Genomic DNA, 14216 nt, shown 5'->3' on the forward strand with positions numbered 1-14216 from the left:
TATATTGATAAGCGAGACGGAGAGGACGTTGCCAGCATGCGATACCAAATAAATCAAACATGAGCAAGGAATAACTGATTTTTATCCTTCTATCTACCATATTATTCCTTCGCTTGTTTGGATTCCGTGCTGGACATCACATCCAAGCTTTTCTTAAAGACAATGGAGACTAGCGCACAAAGAAACCTTTGATTCTGGTAATCTGACCTAGTTTCGAATGAGGTGTAACAGAAGTGTTAGACACCACCATCGATCCCAGCAAATACACACACAGCTTGCTACCTTCGGTAATTAGACACTTGTGTACAGTCAATACATACAGCTACGGTCAATACCCACAACACAGTGTACATAGCAGTGATGGACATCTCAGGTCCAGATAAAAGATAACAAGGTTTCACGTTTCATTACTGTCTGCATTTTGTAGCGACAAGCAAAAAACTTCACTTGCAAGCAATGGAAAGTTAACTTTTTTCAGAGGCGGCACGCGGATTGGGTCTTCAATGCCTTTAAGGAGTACCTCTTAGAGGTACTTAATTTTGAGAAAAAAACAGCCTGTAAAGAAACAAAGCTGGTGTGATTGCATTGAGGTGGGTGTAGAACACTATTTCATTGCATGTACACCACACTTAACTCTAAAACTGTCACAATTTTCTGCTCATTTTATTAATGAAATGACATAAGTTGAGTCAACTAACCGGTGACTGCAAAGTCGATCCTATCATTGATTTCCGTGAGGGTTATTGCCAGTGGTTCCTCCACAGGAATATCGTCCCTCTCGGCCTCCCTGATCACAAACTTCAAGGTCACTTTGCCAGGGTGTATGAGTCTATGAGCCTTTGTACCGCGGATACAAAATTCGGGAAAAAATTCAAGATGGATGTATGAAAATGATTTAAACAAATAATTTTATCATCATGAATTTAAGTTAAAAGAATAAATAAGTAAATAAATCATGTTCTTGTATCACTGAGATGCTCTTGAAAAGTACCTGGCATTTCCTCTCCCCATTTGCATCCCCCCCTTCCCCTCACCATGAAAAATGAAAGCATATTCTCCTTGATTAAGTCTGAGTACAACCATCATTTGAAGTTTGAAATTTGTTCTTGTCCTTGGTGTACCACTAGAGATGTTTACAAATGTCTTTAATACTACAGATGAACTTACCATGTGGACAAGTGAATTTTAACTACTTTCATCAGTAAACATTTGATTAACAGAGCACATTAGAAATGGTAAATAACCCCATCACTGATCACACAATTCCATTACACACACATTACACAAAATGTTGGCAGATATATAGCTCCTTCTTTCATTAGTTGCCATTTTTTAACATATTGAGTTGGAATTTTTGTTATCACCAGTTTGGGATTCACTTACTCTTTCTCTGCAATCGGAATTCTTGGCCAGAGAAGAAAGTTTCAACTCTGTAGTACAACCACACTCTTCTCGAGACATCTTTCCAAAACACTGCTTGTAATATCCCGAAGTCTATTTATGGCAAGAAAATGAAAGGTATTGAGATCAAATTTCTGAGCATTTAACCAATCCATCATGATATGTGCAAGAAGGGATACAAAGGTGGACCCACCCATCCCACCTCTGATATAAATGTTAGCACCCCACTGACAATTACAATTATGCTTTATAAACTACAAGCACACTAATATGCAATTCAGTCCAGGTATGGAAGCAACTACCATGCAGTTGGAGTCATGTGGCATGTGTTTACCTTACTGTTACCTGAAAGTTAAATGACAACAAAAAAAAGACTTAATACAGGTTTGATTTATGATTTCATTTGATATATTTTCCATATTCATGCAGATATCACAATGTTTACGATGAAAAGACATATAAAAATCGATAAGAAAATGGTGGAAAAGGTTCATGCAATTGTTAAGGAACTATCTTAATAATGCTAATTCTCACAATAAGAGACAGACTGGGAGATGAATTGATACCTGCTCTGTGACCCAGGGAGGAAAGGTGGACAAACTTCTCCTTTCCCTCGTTCTAGTAAATTAGCATTGTTTGTCATCCATTTAACTGTGCTGGCAATTCAAGGAGATCTAACAATGATTGGACAAACACAAAAATATTCCTTTAGTTTAGGTTTTTTCCTGTAGTATACATTTTACTGTGCTGGCAATTCAAGGAGAGCAATGATCAGACAAACACCAAACTATTTTTTTGTTTGTTTTTGCTCTGTTCTCAAGAATGTTGCTACAATTGTGTGGGGAGAATGTTCTTAGAATGTTGTAAGAATGTTGCCACATGCTGTGTATCGAGTTATGGATACACACCTTTGAAATTTCATAATGTTCTCGTGGCCGATTGGCGTTAGGATCTGCGTTGTAGATGTGTTCACTGGTGGGTATTTGCTTGCCTCTGGTGCTGGGAGGACGGTAATTCACCTAGAAATGAGAAATTGGGTCATACACTCAAAAAGTCACACATGCATCTCTATGTTCAGCTTTAAAAGATGCCTTTAGTGACGACAAGATCTTGATATGTTTTAGACCCCGAAAAAAAAAAATGTTATCGGTTCGGTTTGTATCTCCATACCACTCTTGATTTTGGGGAAAATTACCCTTTAAACGTCTGAGATTTGTCAATGAATGTGGCTGGACAACAAAGTCTAACAAACAGACCGTTGTTAGGTAAGTATATACCTCAGATGCAGTAGCCTTAAAGGAGCATTCCAGACAAAAATGTTATTTAAAAAGAATATCGCGAATAATGCAATAGCTATAGATTGAAACACATCTTGCTTGCAAATTCATGTTTTCGTCTGGGACCTTCACATATCACAACTAAAATTCTGTATAAAATCATCCTTTAAAATATCACATTTTCGCTCAATTCCCTTTAATAATGGTGGAAACATATCATCAAAAGTATCAGAACACATTTTTCTTCCCCAATATACTTGTGATGTTTTCACCCTGATAATAAAATGCATTTTATGACATTTCTTACAAGCTATAGCCTAACTGTGTCAGTATATAGTGTGTAATTATTAAACAGGTGTTTACAGCAGGGTTAGGTTCATAAATGGAGTATTTATGGAACATCTTAGCAATCATATAATGGTATCGACAAAGTTCCACATATGCTAGAACAAGAAATTGGCAACTAAACATTCAATTATATGTCTCATTGACAATGGATGCTATTTGAGAGTGGCAGTAAAATGTGTATTGAACTTTTGAGCTTGAACAACGATTATTGTTTGTTTTTGTCTTTTTTGATGAAAGGCTTTCCCCACCCCCCCTCCCCACTTCCCCCACCCAAAAGGGAAAAAAAGGAATAGCAGATGACACAAAATGCACCTTGTCTGTGAGATGTGTTTTATTCTAGACCGAAGACTTAAGCAAGTCTAACATACACCACAGAACTTATAATTTCCTTTGCTAGAGGCAGTATTTGCAATGTTTGCTGCAACTGGGTCAAAGGTCATCAGTATTAACTACCCCCAAATATGCTAGAAAGGTTAATAATGGTCATCTTTGCTCAATTTTTAAAAAGCATTTTCACAAACACTGAAAAAGGTAGTTACCCACAATTAGATATTTAACTGTCTATAAATTATAATACTTCTCAATGGCTGGGAATAAATTTGATGATCAGGGCCTAATCTAATGATTAATTTTAGCAAATTTTTAGCATGCTAAATTTTGACAGCTAGTGGGACTATATCATCAAACATTCACAAAATGACCGACCTCAAGATGTGAATTTTCTTTCTTTAAATCATATGACAATCTCAATCAAACCAAAATTTTGCATGACAATTATTTCCATCAAAATAAGATGAACAATTTTGATTGGTTTTGTTAATTAAATTACCCTGACTATATAACAAGTTAAATATAACATACCGGTAAGTCCTGCAGAAGAGGCCTGTTTAACTGGTCCTTTGGATGACCATGGAGAAATACATGGTCACTGAATAGGGGGCTGTAGATGAAATGAAGGTGTTTGGAAGGGGGGCAGCTGCAATGGAATGTTAAAGTGAGAGAGGTGTCCTTACATCCCATGGAAGCAGCTGGTATGGAGATCGTCAAAGCTGTAGTCCACTAGAGCAGTGAAATAAATTTAAAAAAAAACACATCACCAAAGTGCCAAAAACTGCAGAAAAATTATAGTATAGAGTAGAATATACTATTAAACATTTTGTTTCATTTGAAAAACATGCTAACTTTAATATGTGCAAAGGGAAGGAAGGGTGGGGAGGGGGAGGGGATCATGAATGGGGTCCTACTTCACCAATTCATATGGATATGAATGAACAGTCACATCACAGCCTACTGCTTTGCACTCCACACCACCCTCCCTCCCCCCCCCCTTCACAATTGCCTTACTTTGTAGTGACGCAACACTATCACAATAGTTATAGCTATCTCAATTGTGCACCCTCATTTGATCGTATAGTTCTTCAGGTCTACCTCTCTGCGTTATGGATGAACCTGCCTTTGTTTTAGGATTTTTGGAGCAAAATTAATCCATAGCAGTTCTCCACATGGCTCTTCACGGTAAAACGGTTAACAAAAGGGCATCCTCGTTTTTGTAACAAATATCCGACTGGAAATACGCAGCTTTCCTTGGGACTTAAGTTTGCCACCGACCTATTTCTTTATTGGGAAGTCGTGACCTTCAATGTCATTTTACCACTTATATTACCACTTATATTAGCTCAGTGATTAACGCGGGTGCCTAACAATCATAAGGTCCCCGGTTCGAGTCACTCCAAGATTAATGTATGTCGTCCAGTTACAGAATTGTTGACAATTGACAATTCATAATCATGGACGTTAAATATGAATCTACGAGACTGATTTCCGCTTTGATAAGCCAATGATGGCTTAAGTTCCTGCTTGCAGGAGGATCTAAAATACATACATATTATTATTATCATTACACCGGTGCTTATATAGCGCAAAATCCCAGGGCTAAATGCGCTTAACAAAACATATACAATAATGAAAATTACAGTTGAATACAATAAACCATAGGTTTGTTTGAAATAAAACGTCTTTAACGCTGATTTGAAAGTGCTGATGGCTACTTTGTTCCACAACAACGGTGTGCTGGCTAAAAGCTTGCTCCCCGACTTGCTTTAATATTGTTTATATCATTTATATTCCTTGCCCGGACCCCCTTTGCCCCTGATCCCTTTTTATCTTGGACTTCGGAACATCTTGCTGTAAATATAGTAATTTGGTGAGTTACATTTAAATGACTAAATATTCTAAATATCCCTCATAATACCTACCAGATTTCATCACCAAAACTTGACCCAAGGTATCCTATACTTCCAATACATCTGTGTTTTTTGTACACTTTTGTATTATCTAGCTTGCATATTCACTGCACTTGACTATTCAAAACACAGATGCCCCTCTCTCCTAACCTACCACAAAATAACTGAAATTCAACAACTAATATCCAGGGCATGATAAATATTTCCAATTATGTTAGTTCACATGCGACTACAATGGAAAGTACATTTTTGTAAAAGCCAATTTTCTTCATTTTAGGGGTGTAGGTATATCTAGAGGAACCTTCCACCTCTAACCTACTACCCTACCCCCTTTCCCTCTTCCCTGCATGAGTTAGGTTGCGCTACTCACCCTTCCAACAGCAGTATTTGTAAGAGTTGCTGTCATTATTTCAGAGTTATGCTGGTCATGATGAACCTCCGTCTTCACTTGAACTACGTCTGGATTACTCAATGTGACTCTCATTAATTGACCATTTTGCATCCCAACCTCATCTACAAGAATTGAAAGAAGAAAAAAACCACCCTTTTCAATGGCAATTAAGGTTCAACTGGATGTCAACATGATAGTGTTGCAGGGTAGCGGTTTTCCTGATTAATATGGACACGTGTACCTCTAAAGTTTTAAAGTCTTTTGTTTTTAAAGGGAGTGAAGACTCGCCCACAAAGAAACGTCTCATGCCAGTAATCTGACCTAGTTTCGAATGAGGTGTAACAGAAGTGTTAGACACCACCATCAATCCCAGAAAATACACACACAGCTTGCCACTGTCGGTAATTTAGACACTAGTGTACAGTCAATACATGGAGCTACGGTCAATACCCACAACACAGTGTACATAGCAGCGATGGACATCTCAGGTCTAGATAAAAGATAACAAGGTATCCCGTTTCATTACTTTCTGCATTTTGTAGCGGCAAGAAGAAAACTCCACTTGCAAGCAACGGAAAGCTAACTATTTCAGAGGGCGGCACTCGGTTTGGTTCGAGTCTTCAATGCCTTTAAAGTCTTTTGTTTCTAATTCAACCTTTCAAAGTCCCTAAGGGTTGCATAAAAAAAACATTATTATTGTTTTTTTGTTTTTATTATTTCCTTCTTAGGGGGGGGGGGGGGGAGTGGGGTTCCTGCAGATTATACACTTAAGTTGAACTATGCTGGTCCAACTTTTCTTTCATATTTTAGCACAATACCTTCCTTTTCTAGCATTTAACTGGGGCCAGGCTGTGGAACAACTTGCCAAGTAATCCACATTTCTCTCTTTCAAACAAGCTCTGAAGACAGTTCTCTTTAATAAGGCCTTTAAGTAACCCTTTTTTTTTCTATTTTCTGTCTTGTTGCTTTTTTTGTTCATTTGTATGTTTTATTTTTTCTTTGTAAAGCGCAATAAAATATTGTTTTAGTTAAGGCGCTATATAAATGCCTTATTATTATTATTATAATTATAATTATTTATTATTATAATATACTTGACCTTAATACATTTCTAGAACTACCCAGACAATTTCTTCTAACGTATTAAAGCTTAATAATTTCAGTTCATGCTCACTCTGAAACTCTCTGTGATCTATGTCAAAAAAAATTAACTAGTTAACTAATTATAAAAACCCATGTCACTTGAGTGTATTCTATAATTTTCCCCCGGATTCAAGAAGCCATCAAAATGAATAAAAAATAACGAATTGTGAAGGAAACCTTGTGGCCTTTCCTGTCACTTATACAGATCTTTGATAATAAATTTTCAATGTTAATGCAGATACCACGACAACGCGGTTGCATATATATCTAAGTATTATCCAATTTGATTTCTATTTTTTATTAATACTGTAAATGTGACAAATTGTCTGGGGCGATGAAATGTCATAAACCAAATGGAATTATTAATTTCTTGCTCGTTGACATTCATTCGGTGAAGTCTCGGAGAATATGCATGCGAAACAAAGCTGTGCATAATTACAATACCTTTCCACATGACAAGTTAAAGTGGTAATACTTAACCTGTGAGAATATAATCCGATGTGATTGCGCACTTGTTGAGTATATCTCACTATTTATCATCTGATGGGAATCTGCCAAAATTTTTTTGGGGGTAAAGTACTTTGTTATGATTGCGTGATTATTACAACATGATAGTACCAAAAAATGATTATAGAGTTGGGGATCAGTCAGTTAGTGTTTATGTTGGAATGTATAATGGAGGCTCTAGGGGATTTTGTATCTACATGATATCTCCATGGCAACAACCATTCTGGTCCAGCTACATTACCGATTACATGCCACTGTCCACCTCTTCAAGTCTTCATTTCAAGTTGCTGTCCAATCTTAGAACAATTGTGGTAAAATTTGATGCAAAAGAGAAAAGTGTGTCTTAAAATGACTGAGGCATTTTGCAGATATTGCAGATTTTTTATGTTTTAAACATTATAAGCAACAGTAATTCATCCTTTTCTTTTCATCAGTAGAATTCCTTCACGCTTGAAAACATAAGCTATACTTTTAAATAGTTTAACTATTGTGGCCCATAAATGCAGAGTGTGAGTGGGGGTGGGGAGGGGGAGGGGGATTTTTTCGTTACTTAATGGGTTATACACTGTTGGGTTGGCCAATTTAATGAAGACCATTGTTTTCTGTTATTGCTGACTTTCTTGATCGGTGATTAAAATTGATAAATTTGCTATACTTAGAAGTCAACATACCACAAACTTGAACATGCAGTTTCACAAATAATAACAAAATTGAATGAAACAAGCAGCTTTCTATTTCTTTTCTTGGAAGTTTACTCAGTGATCTTGCGGACAGCAGTAACAACATCTTTTGATGCCATTTATCAGCCCTGCATGACACCGTACGATTCCCAGAGATCGGGATGCCAGCAGGTTCCAAATTGCTTGAGACGTGACTGATCTGCAGAGCTATTTGTTTGATAAGGAGAGTGAAAGACATGCAGGCATGCTTCTTCCAATCAATCTTCTCCTCTAGCTGATTGCAACATGAGGTGACAAATTTCAGCAAACAATGATTGTATTCGACAGACGATAATATGAATTACGACTAACCCTATCCAAATCTTTGATTAAAAGGAGCGACTTTTCTTTTTTTCTGCATAAATAATTCTCCTGTTCTTTTAATTTGGCATGCTCTCTTTCTGTTTTATGGATTAATTGCAAATCTCACTAATTTCACTATGATTAGTGAAATAAACTTTCCAAATAAAATGAAACGTCTATGCATGTCACTCCTTCTGGTATCTCCATGGTGACGACTGCTGACATAATAAATACATAATTATGTTAACCTATATGTGAGGTGACTACACCATCCCCTATAGGTAATCCCATTGAACATATGGGTTAAAATGTTGTACTCCCCTTAGCCCCCACCCCCCCACTCATCCCCATCCCCAGCTAGTTTCATTACCTGGTCAGTTACTCCATATAATCCGCTATGTTTATTTCATTTATTGTTCATTGGCTGGGATCGGATTAAGAGCTCGAGGTGACATGATGTAATCATGTAACCGGTTTGTTAAAACCACTGCAATCTTATGTTATGCTTAAAGGATGTCCCATTCAAAATCAAAGCCATTACACGTTTCTTGTTTTATGAGTAAATCGACGGTAGAAACGTGAAGTATGAAGCGTTGGTGTGTATTTAATTCAAACTGTGTGTGAATGCGAGATTCTGTATCCACGGTATCGATGTCGTCTTTTGCAGTACTAGCTGTCACTCTCTTTTTAGCTATTACTCAAAAAAAGATACCTTTGGTGCGTGCAATCACTCTAAAGGTGAACGAGCTCCCAAGGTCCAAATAATACACCGGATGGAGTCGCGCTGCGACGTCGTCCAGCTGTAAGACATGCAGGCATTCGTCCTCTGAGAGATACCACCGAGGCGCTACGGGAAAGACATGAACATAAAGATGTCTCGATTATAGCGGTGAGTCGCACAGCTTACGGTGTGCCATTAAAGGGATTACGAAATAACTATTAACTCACTAGCAATAATCATGAGATGGTCATAATATTTCAACACCTTTAGAATTAATGCGCCATTTGCACTTAGACTTCGACAAGTTTGGGATATAAATTTGCATAATTGGTGATCGTAGTTATTGCGAGGAACTTTGTATTCACTTTGTTGCCACAGAAACAGAACATTTAATGGGCGCTAGTTTATACTGACATTCCAAAGCACCAAGAGGCTGACTGTTGCTTCATTATGAACAGTCCCTTTAATGCAGAACAACAACACAGGGAATTTCAAACAATCACATAGCATCACCACCAGAGTTAAAACCTTAAACCATGTGATATTAATTGGACAAGATTTTATAAAGCAGAGGTTATGAAAATACCACAGGCTAACTCAGTAACTGTTTGTGATGTGGGAGATGTTGCATAGAGGCAGGCATCTGGTCATCTCGTACATCAAATTGCTCTGCATCTCACTATAAGTAGTAAGATGGGGAGGCTCATATGGGCCACATTGAAATCTTAAAAGGGCAGGATTTGGCCAGTTGCTTGGTTGGCATGTTGAGAAGCACTGCCTTAAGCATTCCCTGAATTTCATTAAGAATGTGGGACGAACATGAAACCAAACTATACCATGTGGAAAGTTAGAAAGTTTGAATCATGGCCCTTGCCCCCAACAGTCTGTACTATCCTTTGCGGTATCTGAAGTTTTTTTTTTATTTACCTTGAGTAAGATCCACCAGTGCCCACTCTCCAGGGTAAAGCACTGGGGATAGTTGCCCAGTCTGTGACCCTAACACTGCAAGCCTAAGATAGAAAAAGAAAAAAAATGTCAAATATGAATCATTAAAAGGCCTAAAAGACGATGCAGACTGGCATAGAATCCAGTAAACAGAAATATTTACTTTCCCTTGAATTTATTTGAACAGGCGAATGAAAAGAAGACAAAAATACCCCACTTTCTGGTTGCAGTTATTATAGCATTTCCAGTTAGCTCTCTGGATTTTTGGGGGTGGGAGTAGGCCGGGGGGGGGGGGGAGATTAAGTACAATTATCTCATGAGATACATTGGAAAAGGTGTGGTGTATCACCACTGGCGGATCCAAGGGGGGGCCAAGGGGGGCCATGGCCCCCCCAAAGGTGAGCCAAAAAGTGTTTCCGAACATCCGCTAAATCATATGATTGGAAATTAAAAAAATCAAGAGGAATAGCAGTGGTAGACTAGTCTAAACCTTTTCGTTTTCTGGTTTAAAATTAAATGCAGAGCTCCCAACTGACCCGCAATTCGCGGGAATTAGACCCGCATTCTAACACCCAAACCCGCTGACCCGCAGAAGCGTCCGAAAAAACCGCATTGTAATTGTCAAGTATACATAAAAAAATTTGCATCAAATTTGACTTAGCAACCATCATTTCTTTAGCATTTAGCATAATAGAGGATAAAACTTCCTTTACAGCATCATTTGAACCTCAAATTAGCCTATATTTCTTTTCATTGGGGCCAACAACGAACATTTTCATGCCACGGGAAAGAATGAATTATCACCTACTATTCAATTTATTGATGTTACACACAAAAAAATGCATATTTCTCAGAAAATTTTGGGTGACAAAAGCCTTTCTAAGTGCCACCATTTTACATGTAGGCATCACCAGGATTCAAAAAAAAATCCAAAAGGTGAGGGGGACACCCCCTCCCCTTATACCCCTCCCCCAGGACGGCGATTCGTGGCATGGACCAGCATTTGCCTTCTCAAGAGTTGGGAGCTATGTAAATGTATGAGCATGAGGAATTACAGTTCAACACCATTTTGCAGTTACAGGCTGGTTGTAAGAAATTTATAACCTATGAGAAATAAAATTTCTTGAGAAAGATGATCCCAACTTTGTTTTATAAATATTTTAGAAAATTACACCTGGGAAACATTTTTTTTAGAAGTAAATTTACATCACCATTGTACACTTTTGTCGCACCAAATTGCATCTGAGGGCATTCAGCAATAGAAAATTTTCCAAAGGGGAGGGGGCACCCCCTCCCCTTAGACCCCTCTCCCATATCACTCTAATGCCACTTTGGCCCCTTCCAAACAAAGGCCCTGGATCCGCCAGTGTGTATCACTTAGAATTTCCACGCCCACATCAAATCTTCACCAAGAACCAGTCTCTTGACCTATTTCAAAATACCTGCTTTGCTATTTTGTCACAGAACAGAGTCTTTTGAGGATTTGGCATTTCTGGTTTGAAAATTAAAAAGACAGGGTTTTTGGCTCTGTTCTCACAATGGTTACGAAATAACTTTGTTTACCAAAGCTGCACTTTCTTTTGATGATGATTGGGGTGCCTTCACCTCTCTCAGTACTTGAATGAAGTGGTCACATGCAGCTCAGCTACTGGGTGCTACAATTACGCACTACCTGCCTCATAACTTTCTGAACACTCATCGAAAAGAGAATGCTTGGTATAAGCCTATGTTCATCCAACATCAACACATTGATGGGGTTTCAATTGAAATACTGTTGGCTTCCTACCTCTTGAGATATATAAACTATACTATACTAACCTAAACTATACTAAACTAAACTAACTAAACTAAACTAACTAAACTAAGGAAGGTCTACTTCAACAGCACGATCCAACTGAGGGCAGAGGTGAGCTAAACTGCCACATTTAACATCACTGTCGTTAGGTTAAGAATTAATTTTTACAGAAAAAGGGGGAAAACAAAACAAAGATATATCTCAATGAGGACAGACAGTCATAATCATTTTGGGTACAGGTATCAATCTTTGGCAACCTTGGGTCAAGTACTTCATGACCACTAATCCTAATCCCTAATCCCAGGAAAATCTCAACAATAACAAACTTGTCACTTGAACAAAATCTCAATTAAAGGAGATTTTGTTGGACTCATTATCTTCTTATTGGAATCGATTATTGAGGAGTCTTCCAAGGTGGGAAACTGATCGTCTGGATTATGACATTGTTTTATTTCTTTTTTTTTTGAGGGGGGGGGGGTTGTAATTTAATCAATTATAGGTCCGGACAATCTTCTAGACTATTGTGGTTGTTCCAAGTTCACTTTGACTTGTTTTCTTTGATCAGGCTGTGGCTAATACTCCAGAAAGCGGTGGTTTAAAGTTGAGACAAATAGGAAGAACATTACCGATTTCCGCACAAACCAGAAATAATCAGATTCAGCTAATAATTGACTCATTTATCGATTCACAGAATCACTGTCCGCTATATAAAACTGTTCGATAGCTTCAAGCTGTTAGATACATACAAACAAAGAGGATTATGGTTACACACACAAACATTGCTTCAATTTGGTAGGTTCACATAGCCTAACCCTCAGTGCATATTCATCACCCATGAGAACTCATATTTACAGAAGATAGTTAAGACAGTTAGATAAGACAATTACATGTGAAGTAATCCATATACTTGAGTATGTATATAAAAGGGATAAGCAGTATAAATATTAATACATTTATGTCGGTCAAGGAAGTGTTACAGAACCAGAAATGTTTTCATATAGCCATGGAGCTATAGGTCAGAAAGTCAGCTGAGTAACTAGAACAGATATGTTACAGAAAAAAGTACAGTTCCAGACATTAGACATGAAGTAACAAGCCTGAAGTTTCTATAAAGAGCATTTTCTTTTTATTACCATAGCAAACGGAAAGCCCACTTCTCAACATGGGATGTTTTAAAGCAAACCAGTATTGCCCCCAACTTTTAGCATACTTAAAATTGTTACAATTTTTGGGTCAAGTACTTTGCTGGTGGTTCTGAATCTAAAAACTTATTCTTTGATATTGAGTAGTAGTTGTAAAATAAGAAAATTAATTGACTCTGTCAGGAAGAAATACTTTGAGGCTTGGTGGAGGTAAGAATGCTTGTTGAAGTTGGTACATGGGTGACCATTAATTGACTTTCTAGCATATTTTTGGTCAACATACAGACATACAACTCAGATCAACATACAGACATACAACTCAGATCAACATACAGACATACAACTCAGATCAACATACAGACATGCGACTCAGATCAACATACAACTCAGATCAACATAGAGACATACAACTCAGATCAACATACAGACATACAACTCAGATCAACATACAGACATACAACTCAGATCAACATACAGACATACAACTCAGATCAACATACAAAAATACAACTCAGACCAACATACAGACATACAACTCAGATCAACATACAGACATACAACTCAGATCAACATACAACTCAGATCAACAAACAACTCAGATCAACATACAGACATACAACTCAGATCAACATACAGACATACAACTCAGATCAACATACATACATACAACTCAGATCAACATACAGACATACAACTCAAGTCAACATACAGACATACAACTCAGATCAACATACAGACATACAACTCAGATCAACATACAGACATACAACTCAGATCAACATACAGACATACAACTCAGATCAACATACAGACATACAACTCAGATCAACATACAGACATACAACTCAGATCAACATACAGACATACAAAACTTGAAACAGGTAGGCTACAAAACCTTTGCTCCGATAGTGTAAATCAATACTAGAAGTCAAATAAAATTAAAAACCACCCATTGTAAAAGGAATCTAATCAGATGACCCATTTTCCATCGACTTTTTGGAGCAGATTTGTCTACTGTGCTCTGCTAATATATACATATGGTCAGAATTCTAGATATGTGTCCATCTTCAGGGTCACCTGTGTGTATCCCGCCCGGAACACACCATGTGGTTAGTCAAACACAAGATCGTTATGGAGCTACCAGGTGTGAATGGCAGAGGAAGGACAATGGTCACCTACGGAGACTCATGTTGCATAACAAACAGAACGTGCTGTGCCGCCGTTAATTCAACTCTGAGAGACAGGCGGGACTTGTCGAGGGTCTGCACACAATTTTCATGG

General features: G+C 37.7%; 1 protein-coding gene across 1 annotated transcript in view; it reads right to left on the reverse strand.

Moving 5' to 3' along the window:
• The window catches only part of LOC139963726 (cation channel sperm-associated auxiliary subunit beta-like), a 108250-nt gene that overhangs the window by 14964 nt on the left and 79070 nt on the right, over window positions 1-14216 (reverse strand). Inside the window, exons 20-26 of the mRNA XM_071964823.1 lie at window positions 9981-10063; window positions 9045-9179; window positions 5640-5782; window positions 3888-4085; window positions 2310-2420; window positions 1384-1494; window positions 699-837 (exon numbers count right to left, since the gene is read on the reverse strand). Of these exons, the coding sequence (XP_071820924.1) occupies window positions 699-837; window positions 1384-1494; window positions 2310-2420; window positions 3888-4085; window positions 5640-5782; window positions 9045-9179; window positions 9981-10063 (920 nt within the window). The remainder of the gene's footprint in view (window positions 1-698; window positions 838-1383; window positions 1495-2309; window positions 2421-3887; window positions 4086-5639; window positions 5783-9044; window positions 9180-9980; window positions 10064-14216) is intronic.

Source organism: Apostichopus japonicus, chromosome 22, assembly GCF_037975245.1.
Source record: "Apostichopus japonicus isolate 1M-3 chromosome 22, ASM3797524v1, whole genome shotgun sequence".
Classification (NCBI taxonomy): Eukaryota; Metazoa; Echinodermata; class Holothuroidea; order Aspidochirotida; family Stichopodidae; genus Apostichopus; species Apostichopus japonicus.